This window comes from Eleutherodactylus coqui, chromosome 2, assembly GCF_035609145.1.
Source record: "Eleutherodactylus coqui strain aEleCoq1 chromosome 2, aEleCoq1.hap1, whole genome shotgun sequence".
Lineage (NCBI taxonomy): Eukaryota > Metazoa > Chordata > Amphibia > Anura > Eleutherodactylidae > Eleutherodactylus > Eleutherodactylus coqui.
The window spans coordinates 25260657-25282875 of record NC_089838.1 but is presented as its reverse complement, the minus strand read 5'-3'; the positions used below and the strand labels follow the sequence as shown (position 1 = coordinate 25282875).

At 42.5% G+C, this 22219-nt stretch overlaps 1 protein-coding gene across 2 annotated transcripts in view; it reads right to left on the bottom strand.

Moving 5' to 3' along the window:
• ABTB3 (ankyrin repeat and BTB domain containing 3) overlaps positions 1–22219 on the bottom strand; it is a 201269-nt gene that overhangs the window by 51179 nt on the left and 127871 nt on the right. For both annotated transcript variants that reach the window (XM_066590499.1, XM_066590501.1), the window contains one exon: positions 14930–15134. In XM_066590499.1, the coding sequence (XP_066446596.1) occupies positions 14930–15134 (205 nt within the window). The remainder of the gene's footprint in view (positions 1–14929; positions 15135–22219) is intronic.

Below are 22219 nucleotides of genomic sequence, written 5' to 3'. Positions count from 1 at the left end.
ACCATTCACTCCTTATCTCTGAGGTTTGGGCACCTGACAAGAGCGACAATGCCAGATAAACAGGATTGACATGGATATATAACCAATACAGAGCCAATTTTCAGGATTTCTTTCACGGCTCTACATGTGCGTGCGTTCCTCTAGTTGCTTTTCCTCCCATGACCTTGCTCTTCTAGCCTGTTCTCCTTTGATGGTACTTGAAGTAGTCCTAATCTTGCCCTACTCCACACATTGAACTGACACTAAGGGTTGTCAATGATAATGTGCCGGAGCAGAAGTCACGATGACTAAGATCTAAAAGTTGTCTAAAGTTGACTTAAAGGGGTTGTCCCGAGGCAGCAAGTGGGTCTATACACTTCTGTATGGCCATAATAATGCACTTTGTAATGTACATTGTGCATTAATTATGAGCCATACAGAAGTTATAAAAAGTTTTATACTTACCTGCTCCGTTGCTAGCGTCCTCGTCTCCATGGTGCCGACTAATTTTCGCCCTCCGATGGCCAAATTAGCCGCGCTTGCGCAGTCCGGGTCTTCTGCTTTCTTCTATGGAGCCGCTCGTGCCAGAGAGCGGCTCCGTGTAGCTCCGCCCCGTCACGTGCCGATTCCAGCCAATCAGGAGGCTGGAATCGGCAGTGGACCGCACAGAAGAGCTGCGGTCCACGAAGGTAGAAGATCCCGGCGGCCATCTTCAGCGGTAAGTATTGAAGTCACCAGACCGCCGGGATTCAGGTAAGCGCTGTGCGGGTGGTTTTTTTAACCCCTGCATCGGGGTTGTCTCGCGCCGAACGGGGGGGGGGTTTAAAAAAAAAAAAACCCGTTTCGGCGCGGGACATCTCCTTTAAACTCCTTTTACATGACTTGAGCTGAGCCAGATGATAAGCACCAATCAATGATATCGGGCTCATTCTAATGGCCTTCATACAGGCCAAATCAAACTGTACAGAGGATGAATGATCATTAATAAGATTGTTTGCCCCTGTATGCTTTCACCATTGTCGGCATCACCTCCCCCTCTTACACTATAGAATGTGCTTCCGACATACATCGGCTCAGCCCTAAATTAACTATTCGTGCACACATGACCTCCAAGGCCAGTTATTGGCTGCCAATTGTGAACGATAAATGGCATGTGACTGCTGCATGAGCTTCCAGGACCAGAGTGGTGGGAATGGGGGTGGTTGTGCTGAACCGGCAACCATAAAACCAAGAAGTAGTGCTAGTTTTTTTTAATATACACCATTCCCTACCCTTAACGACTTTTGGCGCATACATTTTGAATTTTCTTGTCCAAATGCCATTTAAACTACTGCCAATATTGTCAATTGGTGGTCTTCATCTGGCTCAGAATAAGTTCCCTACTAGAGAGGAATGGGGTAAGAAAGTAGATGGTAGCTATAATTGTTGGGAGCAGACAATGGAAATGGGGGCCAACACAAGAAGACCAAACATGACAAAGAGAGGAGGCTGGGCCTTTAAGATAGACGTTAGGACAGACATTGCTTCCTGGAGGATACTTGAGAATAATGGTCATAGGTACGAATATTTAACTAACATTTCAGAATTGTCTTGGTATAAATTAAAGAAATAAGGTAGATGTTCAGGGGATGAAAGTATCCACCGTGTGTATTGAAGGAAATGTTATAGCTACCTATCTCCAACTGTTTAATCCGGTTTATGTTACAGACCCTGTCATGGTCTCGGGAACATGGTGTGTGAGTGGTCCTGATCCTAGTCCAGTGGCGACTTTAAAGTTTACATGAACTTGGTGGGGGGCATGTGAATCTGTTGGACGAATGGTAGGGCATGTCTCACCCTGCAGGCAGGTGCCTATAGGTGGCATAAGTAGTGCGGTGTGGCACACAATTGTGGTATTCGTTACTGCCAATGTGGTGGAGAGATCAGCCATGTTGGGTGCGGTAGCACGTATGAGAGGTCTGTGAGAGAGGTTGGGTACAGCTAAGGAGTATGAGCTGCGGACAACTCTGGAGCCTCCTGAAAGGGAGTTTGGGTACTCGAAAGCCCTGTGCTGCCAAAAAGCCCCCTGGCTATAGAAGCAGAGTTGGTCCGGTCATTGACCTGCTGTATTGCTGAAAGTCTGGAAACCTTGCTACCATAGAGACTGTGTACTGACAGGTGTGACCCCAGACCTGCTGTGCAGCGAAAGAGACTGTAACTTGAACTCGCAAAAGGCTGATACTGTGTTACTCATTATGCTGACGAGTAAAGATTGTTACTGTTGACTGCAATGTGTGTTCCATCTCTTAACCTACCTGAATGAGGGGTCCCCACATATATATAATATATGTCCTGCTTTTTCTCCCAATTGGCTGTCAACATTGGCCACACCTTGATATGGACATGACATCAGAAGGGCAACATACTAACATGTAACATAATCATGTGACTGCATTGTCCAGCGCCTGCACCTACAAGAGAACCTTTCACCTGAGCGGGGTACTCATTTGACCGACCTCAGAAAGATGGAAGGGCTCAGTCAACCTTGAGTTGGCTACCTAAACCATGCAGGGATTGAACCCGCAACCTTCAGATCATTAGTGAGCTAAAGACTGCATTCTGCTGCCTTAACACTCTGCACCCATGTGGAATACAATTCTTTACTAAAATATGCAATTTAGGCGAATGTATTTATGGAATGGCCGCTTCTTTTTATACTAAATACTATGCCCCACGGAGGGCACAATTCAAATTTTTGAAAAATAGGAGGAGCTATCTGTGCTCATTGTCTCCCCCTGCTGATGAGTGCAATTAGGATAAACTGCCAACTCCAGCCAAGCCTTTGCCATGATGAACCTCCTTCTAGAGAATGGTGGACTTGAATGTGTAGAATGATTTTCTTATCTGTGACGGATTTCTTAAAACTATTTTTTGTCTAAACAACCAGTGTTCAAACTAAGTTAAAAAGATGTCCCAAATCTTCTCCACCTCCGCTGTGACAGGGGCTGGATGTTGCATGGCAACCTCTGTCACAGTACAGAGCACAATTTAAATCTGTCTGGGCACGTCTCCAACATCTTTTTTATTTTCTCTTGTGTTGACTTGCATCTGTGCACATTTTACAGAGTAACCCGAACAAATCTCAGCTCTTTCCAAAATAAACCACAGATTTAAGAGGAATGAAGAAAAAAGTGCTTACTCTGTAACCAACCACATCCCACAGTGGCTTCTCCTGATATAGTCTAAGATATAAAAAAGAGGCTATAAGGAACCTGTGCTCTAGTCATCAAAAATTACAAAAAGTGCAAAAACAGCAAACAAGGGAGGTGCCTAAAACTACCAAATTGCTGCTACCATTTTTTGCCTACGGAAGGTTGAGAAAGCAGGCACCTGATTGGCTGTCATGCACAACTCTCCAAACTTATTTGCATATTTTTTTATACATTCCGCTAAAAATATTCTATAATAATCTAGACAAAAATATCAACTATTTTTTCATTAAGATCCATATTTTTGCCTTCCTCGAAAAAGTAGGTAATGTTTTTTGTGTTTTTTTCTAAATGGATCAATTAAATTGGTATTCCCATCTTTGACTTTTATGAAGCTATGTCATAAAGGTTTTATAGATGTCCATCCCTATCTCTAGAATGTGGCTTCCGCCAACCCCAGTCCTGCCTGGTGACCCAGCTGCCAGGGCTGGATTATCATTGGAGCAGTTGGAGAACTATCCATTGTTCAGGGGGCTCCTGGCTGCCTGCTCTCCAACAAGCTAAGGGAGGAAACCCAACTGTGGGACTCACGGGTTCGGAAGAACCAATGAGAAGTAGTTAGGCCCAATTTTGTGCTGGTTAAAAATCTATCTTCCAATTTAGCCCTAGTACTTAAACATGATGCCTGACCAGTACTGATGAATCCCTGGACGTGACCCAGTTTTAGCAAGGCCCAAAAAAAAAAACATTGTTCAACAGTTGGTAGGTAAGTACTGGCTGCAGCTTCTTTTACCGAAAAAAGAAGGTATGACAAAAAAAAATAATCGAAAAAAGCTGCCAAAAGGTTCTGTTTCGGAGCATAGTTTATAATAGGTTGTATCTTTCAAATATGTAAAATTACAGTCATGAGAGACGGCCATCATGATTGAACTGCTTCGTACCATAGACAGCCTTAATCCAGCCCTGATGGCTGCAGAGGTGTCAGAACATCCACCTCTATGGGAGTTCTAAAAAGAACCAAGCAGGGTTGATATATGTGAATAGGTTTAAAAAAAAACAACAATGCGAATAACCCTTTAAAAGTGCGCCACACTTTGGACAATGCCTGCTTGTTAGTTCACCATAAGATGATGACAAAATGTCCCCCTGCTGGAATCGCCAGCGAGCAACTGTAATCTATGGGGAAACCTGTCAGTTAAGTGTCCAATTTCCCTGCACTGCCTCCGCAGGAGAAACTGAGCATTACACAGTGTCCGTTAAAATCAATGAATTATCTGCTGGACGGGTCCTCCGGAGCGAGGGACACTCTTTGTAGCTGCTCTAAACTTGAAAGTTTCCAGAATGTAGTTCATTAGATGATCCAATTTAGTGCAAAGGTTACTCTTGATAACCCGGGGTTTACACAGTTCCCCTATATTACCTTCAGTGTCTCAGGAGCGTTGAACTCCTCATCCATTGTACAAGGCAAGGAGCATCAATGATCACAATAAGGTCCTGTTAGTTCATGTAAAAATTATGTATATATATATTTACTGCATGTGTGAAGAGGCAAGACTCAGTGCCCCTCCTGTCCATAGGTTTTGCATGGTATAGCAGCACAACTCCATTCACTTTATTAGAGCTATACTGTAGTACCACACACAACCCATGGAGAGATGTAGCGCTGTTTTTTGGAAAAAAAAAACAGCCTTTTTTTTTTTTTTAACATTTTGGACAACTCCTCTTTAAAAAATACCTTCATAGAGTCCATAAGGAAAGTGTATGTCTGATATCACATTTGGTGATTTTCCAATGTCACAATCCAAAAAATTCTATATGTAATGCAGATGTCTTGTCAGGCATTGCAAAAGTTAGGGTATGCCCATGCCTAGCAGAAAATGGCTCGGCACTGAATGCCTCCCCTGCTTTTTGTGACCCTGTTTTGGCAGTTACACACCCCACCTCTAGGGGGAGCTCACAGAAACCATGGCAAAATGAGCCCCTGCTGTCTCCTGCTTCCCATTGAATATAGACTGAGGAAGAATCGCCTTGATACATATACCTGCTTTTAAGATAAGGAGATAAATAGGAGGTAAGTCACAGTAACAAGATAAAGTTTCTGGATGAAACTGGAGAAAACAAGATCATTAGAAACCGATTTTCATGTTTCTGTTTGTTTTTTCCCTGTGCCATCTGTGAATCTTCACAAGCAGCTTTCAGCGTGTGTATTACATTGTAGACATGAGTTATGTCATTAATTAGCGTATAGAATAGATTTCTCTTCTGGAATCGGAGACGTCACTAAGGATATTAAAAGTATTTTGCCTTGATTGACATTTTGCTTCTATTTGCCTCGAGTGAAATGGAAATTACATTTGTAGAAAACATTGCGAGGCATCGAGCCGCAGAGCTCCCCTGTATAGATGGATTTCGGCAATGGCGGGCTCTACGTACATACACCTCTAAATCAATTTTCAGTATGTAAACTGGGTTAATAAAAGGCTTAAGTAAGCACTCTCTTTATACAGACTGACCCTAGTTTATTTAGTCAAGTCCTTAAAGGGAACCTTGTAAAAGTACAACATCAATGACCTCGAAAGTGGCAATCAAAAATGATATGGATGATATGAGCTCTGCCATCTAGTACTACTTCTTAAAGGGGTTTTACTACAACTTCAAATTGCTCCACAACTACTTTGTACTTCCTGGTTGCTGCTGACCAGGACATGTGACTGGTGCAGCCAATCACTGGCCACAGCAGTGACCTTCTATAGCCAGTGATTGGCTGCGGCAGTCACATGTCCTGGTCAGCAGCAATCAGAAAGGACAGAGTGGTTGTGAAGGAAATTAAAGAAGTGGGAAAACCCCACTAAGGCCTCATGCACACAAGCTTTATTATGTGGCTATTTAAGAGTGGCGATAAAACGTCGGCCGAAAATTGCGACTGCGATAAGCATTGGATGCCAATGCATTCATTCACATAACCGATTCTCAGTCGCATGAAAAAAATCACACTGTCAAAATGAGAAATCTATGCCAATTTTTCACACTGAATCAAATGATATCCTGTAATATCATTGCGCTCTAGAAAGACATCAAGTCCCCTCTTAAACTCTTCTATCGATTGTGCCATCACCACATCCTCAGGCAGAGAGTTCCACAGTCTAACTGCTCTTACAGTAAAGAACCCCCTTCTGTGTCGGTGATGAACCCTTTTTCTTCTAGACGTAGCGGATGCCCTCTCGTTACCGTTGCCATCCTGTGTATAAACAGATCCTGGGAGAGATCCTTGTATTGTCCCCTCATGTATTTATACATGGTTATTTGATCACCCCTTAGCCGTCTTTTTTCCAGGGTAAATAATCCCAATTTTGATAGCCTCTCTGGGTATTCCAGTCCCGTCATTCCATGTATTAGTTTAGTTGCCCTTCTTTGAACCCCCTCCAGCACTGTAACCTCTTTCTTGAGCACCGGTGACCAGAACTGTGCGCAGTATTCCATGTGAGGCCTGACAAGTGCCTTATATAGTGGGAGGATAATATTCTCATCCTTCGCCCCTATACCTCTTTTAATGCACCCCAAGACTTTATTTGCCTTTGCAGCTGCTGACTGGCATTGGTTGCTTCAGTTTAATCTACTATCCACTAGTACTCCCAGGTCTTTTTCCATATCACTTTTCCCTAGCAGTACCCCATTTAGTGTATATTGGTGACATCCGTTTCTCCTGCCCATGTGCATAACCTTACATTTATCAACATTGAACTTCATTTGCCATTTTTCTACCCAAGCCCCCAGCATTGTCCTCCGTTGTATTAATTGTCTTGTATAATTTTGTATCATCTGCAAATACTAATATTTTACCATGCAGCCCCTCTATCAGGTCATTGATAAATATATTGAACAGAATGGGGCCTAACACTGAACCCTGTGGCCCACCACTAGCAATGGTGGCCCAGTCAGAGTACGAACCATTTATTACCACCCTCTGCTTTCTATCTCTGAGCCAGTTCTTTACCCAGATACACACGTTTTTACCCAATCCGAGCTGTCTCATTTTATATATCAACCTATTAGGTGTCAAATGCTTTAGAGAATGTACAAAATCCATAGACTCTCCCAGGTCCAGCCTAGAACTTACTTCATTGTAGAAGCTGATCAACTTGGTTTGACATGATCGACCCAGTGGCGTAGGAAGGAAGCGGTGCAGCAGGTGCGGGCCGCGCCGGTTGCTATTACTGAGGGGGGTGACCAAAACGTTTCCTGCAACAGGTACCACCTGACTTTGCTACGCCACTAAACCCAGCATCTCCATCACTCCGCCTCACACTCGATCAGGACAAGATTCATACACCCCCTTATGGTTGGACCCTCATCGATCAGACATTTAGCCTCTATCCTGTGAATAGGATGACTTTAGTGAGAAAGCCCTGAACTGCTGGGAGTAACCTGACATAATTGGGCACCCTATGACACTATTATTTGGAGCCTATTATGGCAATACTTTAAAACCATACGCTAGTGCAGATTTTTCGGATCTGTTCTTCTTCCCTCTTGATAAATGAGATAAGGACCCGTTCACAATATTTCTACCAAAGCCCCTTATCCATCCCTGCTTTATCATACACAATTACATCTTCCGTGTACCACAGGGCTTTTCAAACAGAAAACACACACATAAAATGCCTGACATTACAGATAAAAAGCAGAACGGGAGAAGAGGACATGGCGGTCTGTAATTTGATGAGAATTCCTTATGAAGGTGACATTGTTATATCACAGAATAAAAGGATTCCCTGCCTGTCATCATGAGAAGGTCGCATCCTGCTGCCGTGAAAATGGATATGGTAGGACAATAAAATCACACTGAAAGCTGGTTTTACCCAAGCCTAGATAATAGTGCTAAGACACCTCAAGAAACGACGATAATCATACTGCAATTTTTGTTCAAAGTAGAAAATTGACTTGTTATATTATTGCGCAGCACGGACGCCTGCAATCTACATAAAAAGACAGAAGAACAAGAATTTTTGACATTATGAATCTTAAACCAAAGCCTGATAGAAAAGGGAAATGTATTGATGTAGGAACTGGTGACGCCAATCAAAATGATGATGTACAAAAAAGAAATTATATGTGTATGACCAAAAATCAAGCCTGGGCTACAAGTTTTGTCATCTCCTGCAGCATTTAGCATATGATCATATAGTCAAGACCAAAGAGATTGCCCAATTCAAATAGTCCATTTTTTTCTTCATGAGTGCTTAGGTGAGTATGGCTGTTGCAGTCATAAACTGTGGGAGAACCTGGCAGCGAGTATTCAAGCCCCTGCAGCGCCTCCAAAGGGGAAACAACGCATTACATCAGTTGAGTCCTCCAGAGTGAGAGATGCTGCTTTCAAATACAAGAGGGTTCTAAATGAAGGAAAACCATTTGTAATAACCCAGAATTCCTTTATAGAGTGAAATAGATTTTCTGACAACCTCTTAAAGTTTTATTATATGTCACCTTGTACCAGTTGATGATGTCATTTGTAGGGTGCAATTTTGAAATCTGATTCAATTCCTTTCCATTTATGTATATTGAATGAAAAAGAATACAAATCAAATAGCAAAATTGCATCCAGTAACTGACCCCAAAAATTGTGACTACACCGGTGGCAGCTTTCTTGCTAAGCTGTTGTGGAAATACCCATGTATTTCATCTTAGACAAGCGACAGAGAGCCAAAGCTGCACTAATTATCAGATAGTGCATGGTCTTGCGGTACTCAAACACCAATAGTTCAGGGGGCAGTTGAAATTGAAGGCTTGTTTCAAAAATTACTACGTCTAATGGGTCCTTTAACCTAAAAAGGGACCCCTCTTTCTATGAGCCAGAGGGGAAAGGAAATAACAAAGAGTGACCTAGACTATTCATATATTATATTATCACCCTTTCAGTTGAACTTCTGTATGTCATACCACATTTCCCCTGTAGTGGCCACTGCAGACATTAAATTCCTCTCTATTTCAAAGGTTTTCTGAAGTCAGACATGCGGCAATCAGCTGATCACCAGGTCAGATACAATCTTTAAAAAGTAAGATGTGAAGATGAGAAGACTCCTTTAATGAAGTTTCTCAGGAACATCTGTAGGCACAAGTATGCCCTGAACTATTCTTAGGAGACACTAATTGAGCTTCTTTGTCAGTTTATTCACAGTGCAATGATGACCTGCAAACTAACAAGCACCAATTTTGCAAATTATGCGTCTGGTCACACAATTAAGTTAATTTCGTCTTGAAAGTCCAAGAAAATATGAACATCTGAGAACAATCACAACAATATACCTTTAATGGTAATTGAGATTTTAAACAACAGTGCTCTGCAACCTGAGGCTCTCTAGCTGTTTGCAAAACTAAAATGACCAGCATGCCTTTACCAAATTAGCTCTTGTGACCTATTATTTATGTTCCTGCATTGCCTTATAGGCCTTCCTTTGCTTGGTACCTTTATCCTCACGCAGTCATGTAAGCGAACAACATATTTTGTTTACTTTCCCAGCATGCCTTGCTCTCTGCTGCTGAGTGATCTGTTTTTACTTTGGATGTGAGTGGAGAAGAAATCATTATGTAATGCAAAATCATTAAAGCTAAGTACTTCAACATAATATGAAGAGTTGATGTGTGAAATGTGAAAACGTTTAGCAAAAGTGAGTGACTTATTGAAAAGAGTCACTTCTACCCGTATCCACAGTATGACTCATGTATATAGAAGAGTGACCCCGGGCTTTAGGTCAACTCCAAATCTTTCATTAGGTTTGGAGTAGACAAGACGGCTCAGGACACATGATCAAGCATTTATCTTGAACCAATTTGCATTCCACTGTCAAAAGATTTCTAGTAGGATCCATAATAACACCAGCAATCTGCAGTGTTTAGATTTGGTGAGAAGCTCTGCGAATTTACCTATAGGCACAGTAGGTCTTTACCTGTAGGGGGGTCCAAAGGGAAGGCCTTCTGGTGAAGGGAGAATTAACATATGAATATAAGGAATAGTGCACTTTTAGCTCCAAATTAGCTCCATTATTTTGTTTGGGAACAAAACAGACAGCTGAGGGCCGCCATTATAGTCAATAGAGGCCATTTGGTGACGTTGGGATCTGTCTTGTGCCAACTATGGCATTTCTGTAATTTTATTTGTTCTACTACTATGATGGAGCAAAACAGTGGAAATGACAAGCGCAAATGTGAATAAAACCTTAGGGCCCATTCACATGGGCGTATTTTCTGTCTGTGTGCTGTTTATTGACTGAAAACGGGCAATACACGGACCCATTCATGTAAATTGGTAAATTCAGATGCCCATTTTTTAAGCACAAAGCATTGCCACGCCAAAAGGTCCCAAGCACAACACGCACACCAGAATAATTCACCAAAACCCAGCTCACCTAACCCAGAAACCAGCACCGCCTCACAGAAGCAAAGAAAACAAGCAAAGAGCAAGTTGAGCATATCAGTGACTAGAGGACCGACATAAGAACATTCCAGAAACATCCTATCCAAACATCTAAAGAAGGATTACAACCTGACCCCATATCGGGAAATACTACGAAACCGCAAAGATCAACAGATGCTGAGCTGGTCTAAACTGAGCGCCCCCAGCCTGGCCATTGAATCAGGGTGTACAGGCAGAACTACAACACCATTCAAAAGTTTTAGAACACCTCCATTTTTCCCGTTATTTTTTACATTAACACAAGTCCAGCAAATAATGTGAAAGGATTCAAAGGTTCAAAAGCAAGTAAAAAATGTAAAAACATAATGAAATGTTAGCATTAAACGCAAAAACAGTCTGAATTTAGTATTTTAACCAAAGGGAACACATCAAGGACAGCTGCTCTGCAGCACAGAAAGCAAATTATGCTGCTCTATTATTGAAAATATGGTTTGAAACTGGACGCAAAGTATTCCTACAGGTGTCTCAACTTTTGTAGATTACTTTCAAACCCTTTGATTCTATATAACCAGTGTTGGAATAGATTGCTTTACAACACCCTGAGTGCAATTGTGAAAAGAATGCCTCGATTGTGTAAAGCTGTTATATCAGTTAGAAGGGGATACTTGGAAAAGTCCACAATCTAGATTTAATTGGTTAAAACAAAGGCAATCCATTATTTTTATTCATTCTTAAAGGGGTTGTCTCGTGACAGCAAATGGGGTTAAACACTTCTGTATGGCCATATTAATGCACTTTGTAATATACATCATGCATTAAATATTGGCCATACAGAAGTTATACACTTACCCCCTCCGCTGCTGGTGTCCCCGTCTCCATGGCGACGATCAAACTTATCCTCTGGTCGCCGCAACAGTCGCGCTTGCGCAGAGAGGAATCCTCTTCTGCAGGGTCCAGGCTCACGAGCTGCGTCCTGGCTCCTCTCCCTTCTCAGCATCATCGCGTAGCTCCGCCCCATCACATGTTGCCGATCAGCCAATGAGGTGGCTGTAATCGGCAGTGGAGCTCAGACTGGAGAAGAACATCCACGGTGCACCATGGGAGAAGACCCGCAGTGCACCATGGGAGAAGACCCGCGGTGCACCTTGGGAAATGACGGTGGCCATCTTAGAAGAAGATTTTTATAACTTCATGAAACAGCTTCATGGTGAGTAGAAACGCTCTAAAAAACCGATTTACATGGGTAGTTTGTGATGCTTGCTTAACATGGGGGACTGGGGTGTGAAAATTTTTTCGTTTTGGCCGCGGGACAACCATGTTAACTTTGTTTTATACTTTTATTTCAAATTTATTCATAGATAGACACATAGACAGACAGACAGATAGATACGAGCTAGATTGATAGATAGATTATATTAAATTCACTGAAGAGTATAATTCTGGTTAGACTTGAGTTTTTTGAGAATTCCAACATCTGTGAAGACTGCAGATTCTTGTTGGCCAGGTAATAAAGACCAAACTGTGTTTTAGTTATTTATGATACAATAAAATGTTATAAAGTGAGGTGGGTCTTGGAAAATTATATTCCAATTCCAGAATTTCAAAAATATGTTTTGGAATAAAGTAGATAAGAAACATCTGGATATGTGATAGAGCCTGCTGCAGACTTCAGGAAACCTCATCTTCTACCAAGCTTTTAGAGGAGTACATGGGTAAACTTGCCATTCAGAAAATTAGGAAAGCTGGATGATTACTACCGTAGGAACTGTGAGAATGGCCAAAACTGTCACCCAGCTTTCACCTTCCCATATACACTATTTGTCAAAAAAAATGATGGAGTTGCTGTTTTGCTGCAAAACCTGGCATGCAGTTACATCTCAGGCAAATATACAAATGACTAGAGTTGGGGTGATTAGATGAAAGGTCTTGTCACCGGAGGCCCTAAAAGTGGTTCCCTAGTTGGCCTATAAAAGGCTCTCAGAGGCTCCTTGTGTGTAGTGACCTCTTCTTCCGCTTGTGTAGAGCTTGTTGACCACTAGATGCCTCTACGACGCAGAAAAGAGATTTTAACCCGTTACCAGAGTCTGAGAGGGGCGCATTATTGAGATGTGAGAAGCTGGATGGCCATATCAATGAATTTCCCATTCTGACCAGACTGTTAGGAGGTGTTGGGACCAGTGGATGTGTGACGGTGTCCGACAAGAACCAGCAACTCTAACTGTTTCGTTGTCCACCATCCAGAGACAGGTGTCACCATCGTCACAGGTCCATGTCTGTCAGAACTATTTCAAGGCACTTGGCTGAAGGACATTAGGTCTCACCCATTACATGTACTGCCTTTGACACCCACCATTGCCTCCATTTGCAGTGGTGTCATGAATGATGAAGCTGGACTGCCATTAAGTGAAACGGGGTTGTCTGCAGCAATGAATCCAGGTTTAGTTTGGGCACTGACAACGGCTATGTTTGTGTCTGGAGACCTAGGGGTGAGCGACATAATCCTGCTTTTGCTATGGAGCGGCACACGGCCTCCTGCTGATGAGATGGTTTGGGGGCCATCGCATACAACAGTCGGTCACTCCTAATAGTGGTACGAACGACAATGACAGCTCAGTGATATGTTCAGGACATCCTGTAGCCACGTGTGTTCCTCTCATGTTGGCTTTCAAGGAGGCAGAAGGATAATGCTGGGCCGCACACACAAGGGGGTCACAGGAATGTCTCAACAACATTGTCACACTTCTGTGGTTGCCCAGTCGCCAGATTCATCACCAATTTAACATGTATGGGACCATCTGGGATGCCAACTTCGACATCCTATGAGTTTGCATGATCTAGTGGACCAGTTACAGCAAATGTGGAGCGATATGCCAAAGGATACCATACAGAACCTGTATGCATTTATGTCTGCCCGTATTACATCTGGTATCCAAGCTAGAGGCGGTACAACAGGGTACTTGAGCCTCCATGCCCACCCATACCACATCTTGTATCCAAGCTAGAGGCAGCCCAACAGAGTATTAGATCATCCATGCCTGTCCGTATCACATCTTGTATCCAAGCTAGAAGTGGTACAATGCGACACTAGAGCCTCCATGCCTACCTGTATCACATCTTGTATCCAAGCTAGAGGCGGTACAACAGGGTTCTACAGCCTCCATGCCCACCCATATCACATCTTGTATACAAGCTACAACAGGGTACTAGAGCCTTCATGCCCTTTCGTATCACATCTTGCACCCAAGCTATAGGCGCCCAACAGGGTACTAGATCCTCCATGCCCTCTCACATCATATCTTGTATCCAAGCTACAGACGGTACAACGGGGTACTAGAGCCTTCATGCCTCCCGTATCACATCTTGTATCCAAGCTAGAGGCGGTGCAACAGGATACAACAGCCTCCATGTCCACCCCTATCACATCTTGTATCCAAGCTAGAGGCAGTACAACAGGGTACTAAAGCCTCCATGTCCATCCATATCACATTTTGTATCCAAGCTAGAGGCGGTACTAGAGCCTCCATGCCCACCTGTATTACATCTTGTATCCAAGCTGGAGGCAGTACTAGAGCCTCCATGTCCATCCATATCACATCTTGTATCCAAGCTAGAGGCTGTACAACAGGGTACTAGAGTCTCCATGCCCACCCGTATCACATCTTGTATCCAAGCTAGAGGCGGTACAACAGGGTACTAGAGCCTCCCTACAAGGGGTCAGTTTTCCGCAATAAATTCTCCTTTTGCCCTGATATTGTAATCTCTTACTTATATCAACATTACAATCACACAGAGAAAGTTTCTTTTGTTCTGACAACTTCAGGTGCTGAATTATTTTTGACAATGAGTGTAATAGTCCCATACTGTGTTGAAATAATAGCACTATATAGTGCCAAAACAGTCCCACAGGCTGCCCACATAATACTTCCCTAGAGAGCCTTTATTATAACTGCCATACAGTGACCACATAATACAATCCTACAGCACTTTTATAATAACTACCATATTGTACAGTGGCCATGTAATACTGCACTATAGAAGCTTCCTAATAAGTGCCATAGAGTGATCACATACAAGTGCCCTAGAAAACTATCATAATAACCATCTTACTGTAACCATATAATACTTCTCTAGAGAACCTTAATAATAACCACCATACAGTGACCACATAATACTGCTTAAGAGAACCTTCACAATAACTGCCATACAGTGACCATATAAAACTGTCCTAGAGAACCTTAATAATAACCACCATACAGTGACCACATAATACTGCCACAGAGTGCCATCATAATAACCACCAAACCATCACCATATAATAATGTAAAACATTGTCCAAGTAACAAGGCCTTACCGTTCTGTCTGTAGCGTCACTTTGGAGGGCTCCACATTGGGGTTCTCCCATTCCATTTGGGGGCAATGCATGAAGTAACAGAGCGTGTACAGGGCCTCGGGCTCCCAATACAGTGGTCCTTGCTTGTTGTGCATCGGGGTGCCATTACCATGCTGCTTTATATTGAGTGGCTGGAGGTGATGCATTGCCCGAGACACTAGGTCACCTGTTGGAGAAGAAGACATGTATTTACCGAAACATCTCATCCAGAATAGACTGTAATTAACCCTTTTAGGACCAGAGAGTTATCATTTTTTCATGTTTATTTTTCGCTCTTCGCTTTAAAAAAAAAAAAACCCTTTTGTATTTACCTGTTGATTTAGCTATGCAGGCTTATTTCTTGCAGGGCAAGTTGTATTGTTTAATAGTACACCTAATGTACCAGATCATATATCGAAAAACGTTTTGAAATTTCTAAGTGGGATGAAATGGAAAAAAAACACAGTTGCGCCATTTTTTTTGGGGGGGGGGTGTTTTTATGGCATGCATGGTGCAGTAAAAATGACATGATAGCTCTTTGTGGGTCAGTATGATTACAGCAATGGAGATTGGGGTGACCAAAAAAAGTGCACTTTTCTTGACAGCATTGCCCAATGTGGGATAAATAATGCATTATTTTAATAGATTAGATTTTACGAACAAAGGGTTACCAGATATGTTTGGATTTTTAATGTTAAACTTCCAAAAAGTTTTTTTTTTTTAAGAAAAACTGATTTTTTTTAAATTTATGATAAAAAGTTTTAATTTGCCCTTTTTTTTTTTTTAGTTCCCCTAGGAGACTTGAACTAGCAATTGTTTAATCGCTTACACAATATACTGCAATACCTCAGTACCGGAACAAGACATCTCAATTTCATTGTGAGGGCCATTCAGGAGAGAGAGGGAGTCCACTTCCTCTGTCTCACATCTAAATGTTAACCCTTTCCAATCCACTGTCTGACATCTAAAGACATTCTGATTGAAAGCTGTACAGCTCCGATGTTGAAAGACGTCCGACAGGGTATTCTTACTGTATATTACTGTCCGCTCTGTTGTTGGGGGCCTCTCCGGCATGTCACATACTGCAGTACTGGCTCTAGCCAGCAGATGGAGCCATTGTATAAGGGCAGAAGAAGAAAGCCCTCTAGAAAAACCTGAATCCAAAATTGGATTGCAAAGGGTTAACAGTCACAATCGGAGTTATACCCAACTGCGCCTTCTGTTGCCGGATATCGGCTCCATGCTATTCCCATTTATGTTGGATTGCATTAAAGTGTTAATGCAGAATTAATCCTAAGTACATTTCTGTTCCTGAAATTTACTCCCACAATGCATCAGGATGGAGTTTCCTCTTTTCGGTAGGAGGAGCTCTTTGAGTGCTCGATATCGCCACTTGCTAAAGTTGTAGTAGAGCGAAGATCCTTTGAACAGCGGTTGTCACATTTGAAATTCAATCAATCTTTGACTTGACAAACTAAATAGCATGACTTTACCAGTGGTGTAAATTACTGCAAGTCTGGTATTACCGCCCCCTATAGATAAAAATGTGTAAAAACTCTAGGCACTTTTAAAAACCAAATATAGATAAACCCATATACATATATACCCTGTTTCCCTGAAAATAAGACATACCCTGAGAATAAGACATAGCATGATTTTCCAGAATTTTTGAGGATGCAAAATGATTTTTCAAGCTTTTTGAGGATGCTTGAAATATAAGCCCTACTCCAAAATTAAGCCCTGCTAACAGTTAATTGAAAAAGTCAATTTAAATAGTGTCCAGGCAGCTATACATGTAAAAAAGTTAAACCTTTTTGAACAAAAATTAATATAAGACACTGTCTTATTTTTGGAGAAACACGGTACTATGTTGTGAAATAGCTTACATAATGTACACGAGGCTCGTTCAGTGGCTGTTTTCTGCCAGTATATTGTTTCCCCGGCTTATAAAACATTTGTATTGAGTTTTTTTCATCTGTTGATTATTTCTTGGTCTGCGTTACTATGGTAACGACTACTGTCTCCAAGCGCTCATCGCCGTACTAGGAGAGCTTTAAAAAAAAAAATCAGCACAAAATGGACTTTCTTTGTATTTATTTTACAATAGTCTGTGTCTTATCCAACAAGACTTTAGAAAATAAATAAGTATGCTGCTTGAACTTTACTAACCGGAGAATTGATAAATGGCCCTCGGAGGAGAGAGCAATTGGGAAGACTAATGTAGAGCATGACACATCTGTTACAGTGAAAACTGAAGATTTCTGTGGGTGTAGCACAGGTTCAATCTCAGGGCCGGATTTTAGGAAGTGCATAGAGGACGTGTGACCCTGGACATGGACCACCTAGAGAGCCTCCACCCCATACCTTCACTGACCAGGTCGGTTCTTCTTATCCACCCCGCCTTTTCTTATCACACCCCGGTTTATTGTTGTTTGTATGAGTAGGTTATACACCTCTAGTGCCCAGGACAAAGAATAGATCCCTCATAGTGTTACAATACAGCCAAGGGCCACATATATACAAGGGGGTACCCAGAAGAAACCGGAATCATCTTCTGGTGTGGAGGGTGTTACTAGTACCGGCTTCTGTTGGCAGGTCAATGTTGGCGGAACCCTTGGGAAGTAGTACGCCAATGGACATTGTTGGGGAAGGTTCAACTTTTTTTTTACGAGTACTTTGAGCAGTGGGAAAGGAAACAAACTTTTTTATTGTTCATATGAATCAGCCCTGACAAAATAGGCCAAAAAATGAACTACTTGGTAAAAAAAAAATCATAGTCTGCTGCCCTGCCCCTAACTCTGCATCCAGGTCTGTCCACACTGACAGCAGATCCAGCAATCAGTTAATCGGTGGGGAAATCCTAGCGACAGATCCCTGACGATCAGCTACCCTGAGGATGGGTCATAAATACTAAAAGTCCCGAACAATCCCTTTAATAAGTAGTGTAATGAGTTATTCCCCTTGGTCATACTTGTGACCTTGGTTCAGATTGTACCGGGCGCTACAAGACTCCCCTTGGATATCCCCTTGAAATAAAACTTGGAGCATTTAAGATGTTCCTCATACTCCCCTGATATTTACAGGAGGCAGATGGAGAATTTAGTGCTCAGACTTATTCCCAAGAGACCCATGTTACAGCTTTTAACACAAAGCAGAGGAACACATGGCAGGCAACCCAACATAACCCCGAAATCTATCTCCACATTACAGATGATAAGAACACCACAAGAATGCCTGGTGTCTTCACCTTCTGCTTGGTGACTGTTGTGGTTCTGCTGTAGTTTTTCACATTTCCCTGAGGAAGTTGTGGGTTTGAAAGTAGCTGCGTAACATATGGTTTGCAGCATCCATAATACGAGGCTCTGTACACACTATAGCATCACGGCTTCCATCCATAATGGAACCATGTGAGCTATGGGGAGATCCATTTTCAAACGGATCCTAATCAGTCCTGAGTGATCTCTTTGACTTCCCAATGCCAGGCTCTATTACCAAAATCCCTCCCATATGTGAAATAGTCAGAATACAATTCCTCACTATACAATATTAAGTGCCACTTATTATGTGTCTCTGCTTAGTACTCTGAGTGCACAAAGGTGTACTATTCTAAATGGGATGTGGATATGATTGTAGTAGCTTATCAATGTCTTAGAGGAACGGCACTATTGGTCACTGTGGGATAGTTAAATACTTGTTTTTTTTAGGATGTCCTGTAGTTTCGAGTGGTACCATTGGTTCTATATTGGAGTACACACACAACTTTTTGATTGCTTTTTATTACATTTTTTCTTGGCGAAGAGGTGAGCAAAAGAACACGGAATTCTGACGACGTTCACTGAGCGGGATAAATAGATAAATAATGCATTACCTTCATATATTAGACTTTATTTTGAGGGTTTTTCATAATAAATATAGGAAAAGGACTTTTTAAAACTTGTATTATGTTTCATTTTTTAATAATTTAGAAAACTTTTTTTACCCATTATTTAGGAAATTTTTTAGTCCCCATTGGGAGACTTGAACTTACAGCCGTTTGATAATTCCTGCTGTATAATATAATACCATAGTATAACATAATACCATAGTACTACATTATACAGCCATCTGACAGGCCGTCTATCAAGCCACACCACAGGCATGGGTTCATAGGCAATCTGCAATGGTAGCCCTGAGAGCCTTCAGAAAACTCCTGGCTACCTTGGCAACCAAAATGCACTCCGTGATCTCCGTGTATGTGTGTGTGTGTAGGGGGTGATAGGGACCCCTCGAACTTCAATTGGGGTATTTAAATGCTAATGTCAGAATTGACTGTGACATTTAAAGGGTTAACAGCCACCAATCCCGAGAACACGGGTCCATTTGGTTCACGAGTGAATGGAGTAAAGGTTGTACAGGTATGCCACTGCTCCATTCCCTTCAGTGACACTGCTGGAGACTGTTGAAGTGCTTGAACTCGATAATCTCTGGCACTGTCATTGAAGTGAATGGAGCAGCTGCGTGACCTACATTCCATTTACTCAAACCCCCACCGATCATAAAGTTATCCCCTATCCACAGGATAGGGGATAACTTTATAACTTGGCACAACCCTTTAAAACATGTGCTATTTATGCAGGACACATTACTATACATTCTGACATTGCTTCCTTAATAATTAGAGAATTTAGGAAATTCTAGACCTATTTTACATCATACACTGAACACAAAGCTGTGACAGCATCGAAAAGATGTGTGAAGTCTCGTCACTCAGTGACAGTAGCCTAAAACAAATGCAGAGAAAAAGAATTGCCTCTACAAGCTATTAGTGTCCCCTTAGTGCCCCCACATGTCTATGCTACCCCAATAGAGCCCCATTAAGTTAATAGTGCACCCGTAGTGCCTCCTCAAGTCAATAGTACCCCAATAGAGCCCCTTCAAAATAGTAGTTCATCCATAGTGCCCCGTCAAGTCAATGCTACCCCAATAGAGCTCCTTCAAGTTAATAGTGCACCCATAGTGCCTCCTCAAGTCAATAGTACCCCAATAGAGCCCTTTCAAAATAGTAGTTCATCCACAGTGCCCAGTCAAGTCAATGCTACCCCAATAGAGCCCCATTAAGTTAATAGTGCACCCGTAGTGCCTCCTCAAGTCAATACTACCCCAATAGAGCCCCTTCAAAATAGTAGTTCATCCATAGTGCCCAGTCAAGTCAATGCTACCCCAATAGAGCCCCATCAAGTTAATAGTGCACCCATAGTGCCTCCTAAAGTCAATACTACCCCAATAGAGCCCTTTCAAAACAGTAGTTCATCCATAGTGCCCAGTCAAGTCAATGCTAACCCAATAGAGCCCCTTCAAGTTAATAGTGCACCCATAGTGCCTCCTCAAGTCAATACTACCCCAATAAAGCCCCATCAAGTTAATAGTGCACCCATAGTGCCTCCTCAAGTCAATACTACCCCAATAGAGCCCCTTCAAAATAGTAGTTCATCCATAGTGCCCAGTCAAGTCAATGCTACCCCAATAGAGCCCCTTTAAGTTAATAGTGCACCCATAGTGCCTCCTCAAGTCAATACTACCCCAATAGAGCCCTTTCAAAATAGTAGTTCATCTATAGTGCCCAGTCAGGTCAATGCTACCCCAATAGAGCCCTTTCAAAACAGTAGTTCATCCATAGTGCCCAGTCAAGTCAATGCTACCCCAATAGAGCCCCATCAAGTTAATAGTGCACCCATAGTGCTTTCTCAAGTCAATACTACCCTAATAGAGCCCCTTCAAGTTAGTAGCGCACCCATAGTGCCCAGTCAAGTCAATGCTACCCCAATAGAGCCCCTTCAAGTTAATAGTTCACGCACAGTGCCCCTGGAGTCAGTAGTCCCTCATCTTTTATTTCACACTATAGTAATGCTGACAGTACTGCTGTTACTCTTTTACTGATGATCTTCAGTCCTTTATTTTGTCCTGCCTACATGGTGCGGCTGTGTGTATGTCACCAATTATTTTCCCTGCTCCTCCTCTCTGCTTCCACCTACTGTGAGGTGCCAGAGTACAGCCGATAGGAGAGGCTGATTGGCAATTCCCAAACTGTTGTATGACGCCGGGAGGATGGAAGGAAGATTGAATGTGGACACTTCTATTTCCATTACAGTATACTTAAAGTATGACCAGTATAATTTACTACGTTCTCAGTCATTTTCTGCCCATTATCTCTGTGCCACTGTTGAGGGGGTGCCCCAAGGTCTCCTTATGTGTCCTCCTATTTGATATTCCTGTAGTATTATTTTGTTTATTGCTAATATAATACTGTGCCTTTAAGAAATCAGGTGCGGAAATGGGATAGCGGAGTTCCTGTCGCGAGATGAGATCTCCCCTGGGGTTCCTTTACGTTCTGATTGGAGTGGCTTAAGACAAGAGTAAGAAGCGTGATAGAGAAGGACGCTAGATTTGACCCTCTTGCTACTAGGCCCACACAGGTACTGTGCATTCCGCACCACCAGCTGTGCCTGATATTTGGGTATCTGCACTTAAAAAGGGGACGTGGTTACCTCCTTGAGGGGGCCATCTGTCAAACAGAACACTGAGTAACAAGGAAGCTTGATGGAAGACAGAGCTACAGAGCGCCATCGGGAGCACTGTCTACTACATCACCTCTGCCCTGCAATATGGTGTGGAGCCTTGGGTGACATCGATCTCTACATTTCTTGGAATTCTTGTTTTGGGGCCTTTATTTGCAAGTGAGGTGTAAATTGCCCATTGAACTGCTGTCATGTTCATTTTAATAAACATTTTGAGCAATAAGCTGCCCATTTGACTCCTCGTCGCTCAATATGTGGACCCCATTGGTACATCCTATTCCTACAGCGATGCAGGTTCCTGGGGACAGAATATACCACCACACCAGGTAACCCTGGTCCCTGCTCCACAGCCTACTGTCCATATTTTCATCCCCACCTGGCTGACCCATACCCACCAACACCACAGTCAGGTTCACAATTCTGGTTTGGCACATTACTGGTGCCGTATCCCCTCCCTATGCCAGAAATAACCATGAAGCATCAGCTCCCAGATCCATCCTATGGTCCAGAGACTGCAGTCATAAACCATGCTCACCATGCCGCTTCCCAAATTATCCAATCCAATTCAAGCCCTCTTGACATTGGTTGAAGAGGTTGTCCAGTTATAAACCACTGATGGCCTAGATTTAGGATATGCCATCAATAGAAGGTCAGGAGGGGTCTGCTGCCTGGGATCCCTACAGAACAGTTGTTTGCCAGGCTGGTGTGCCTATGTACT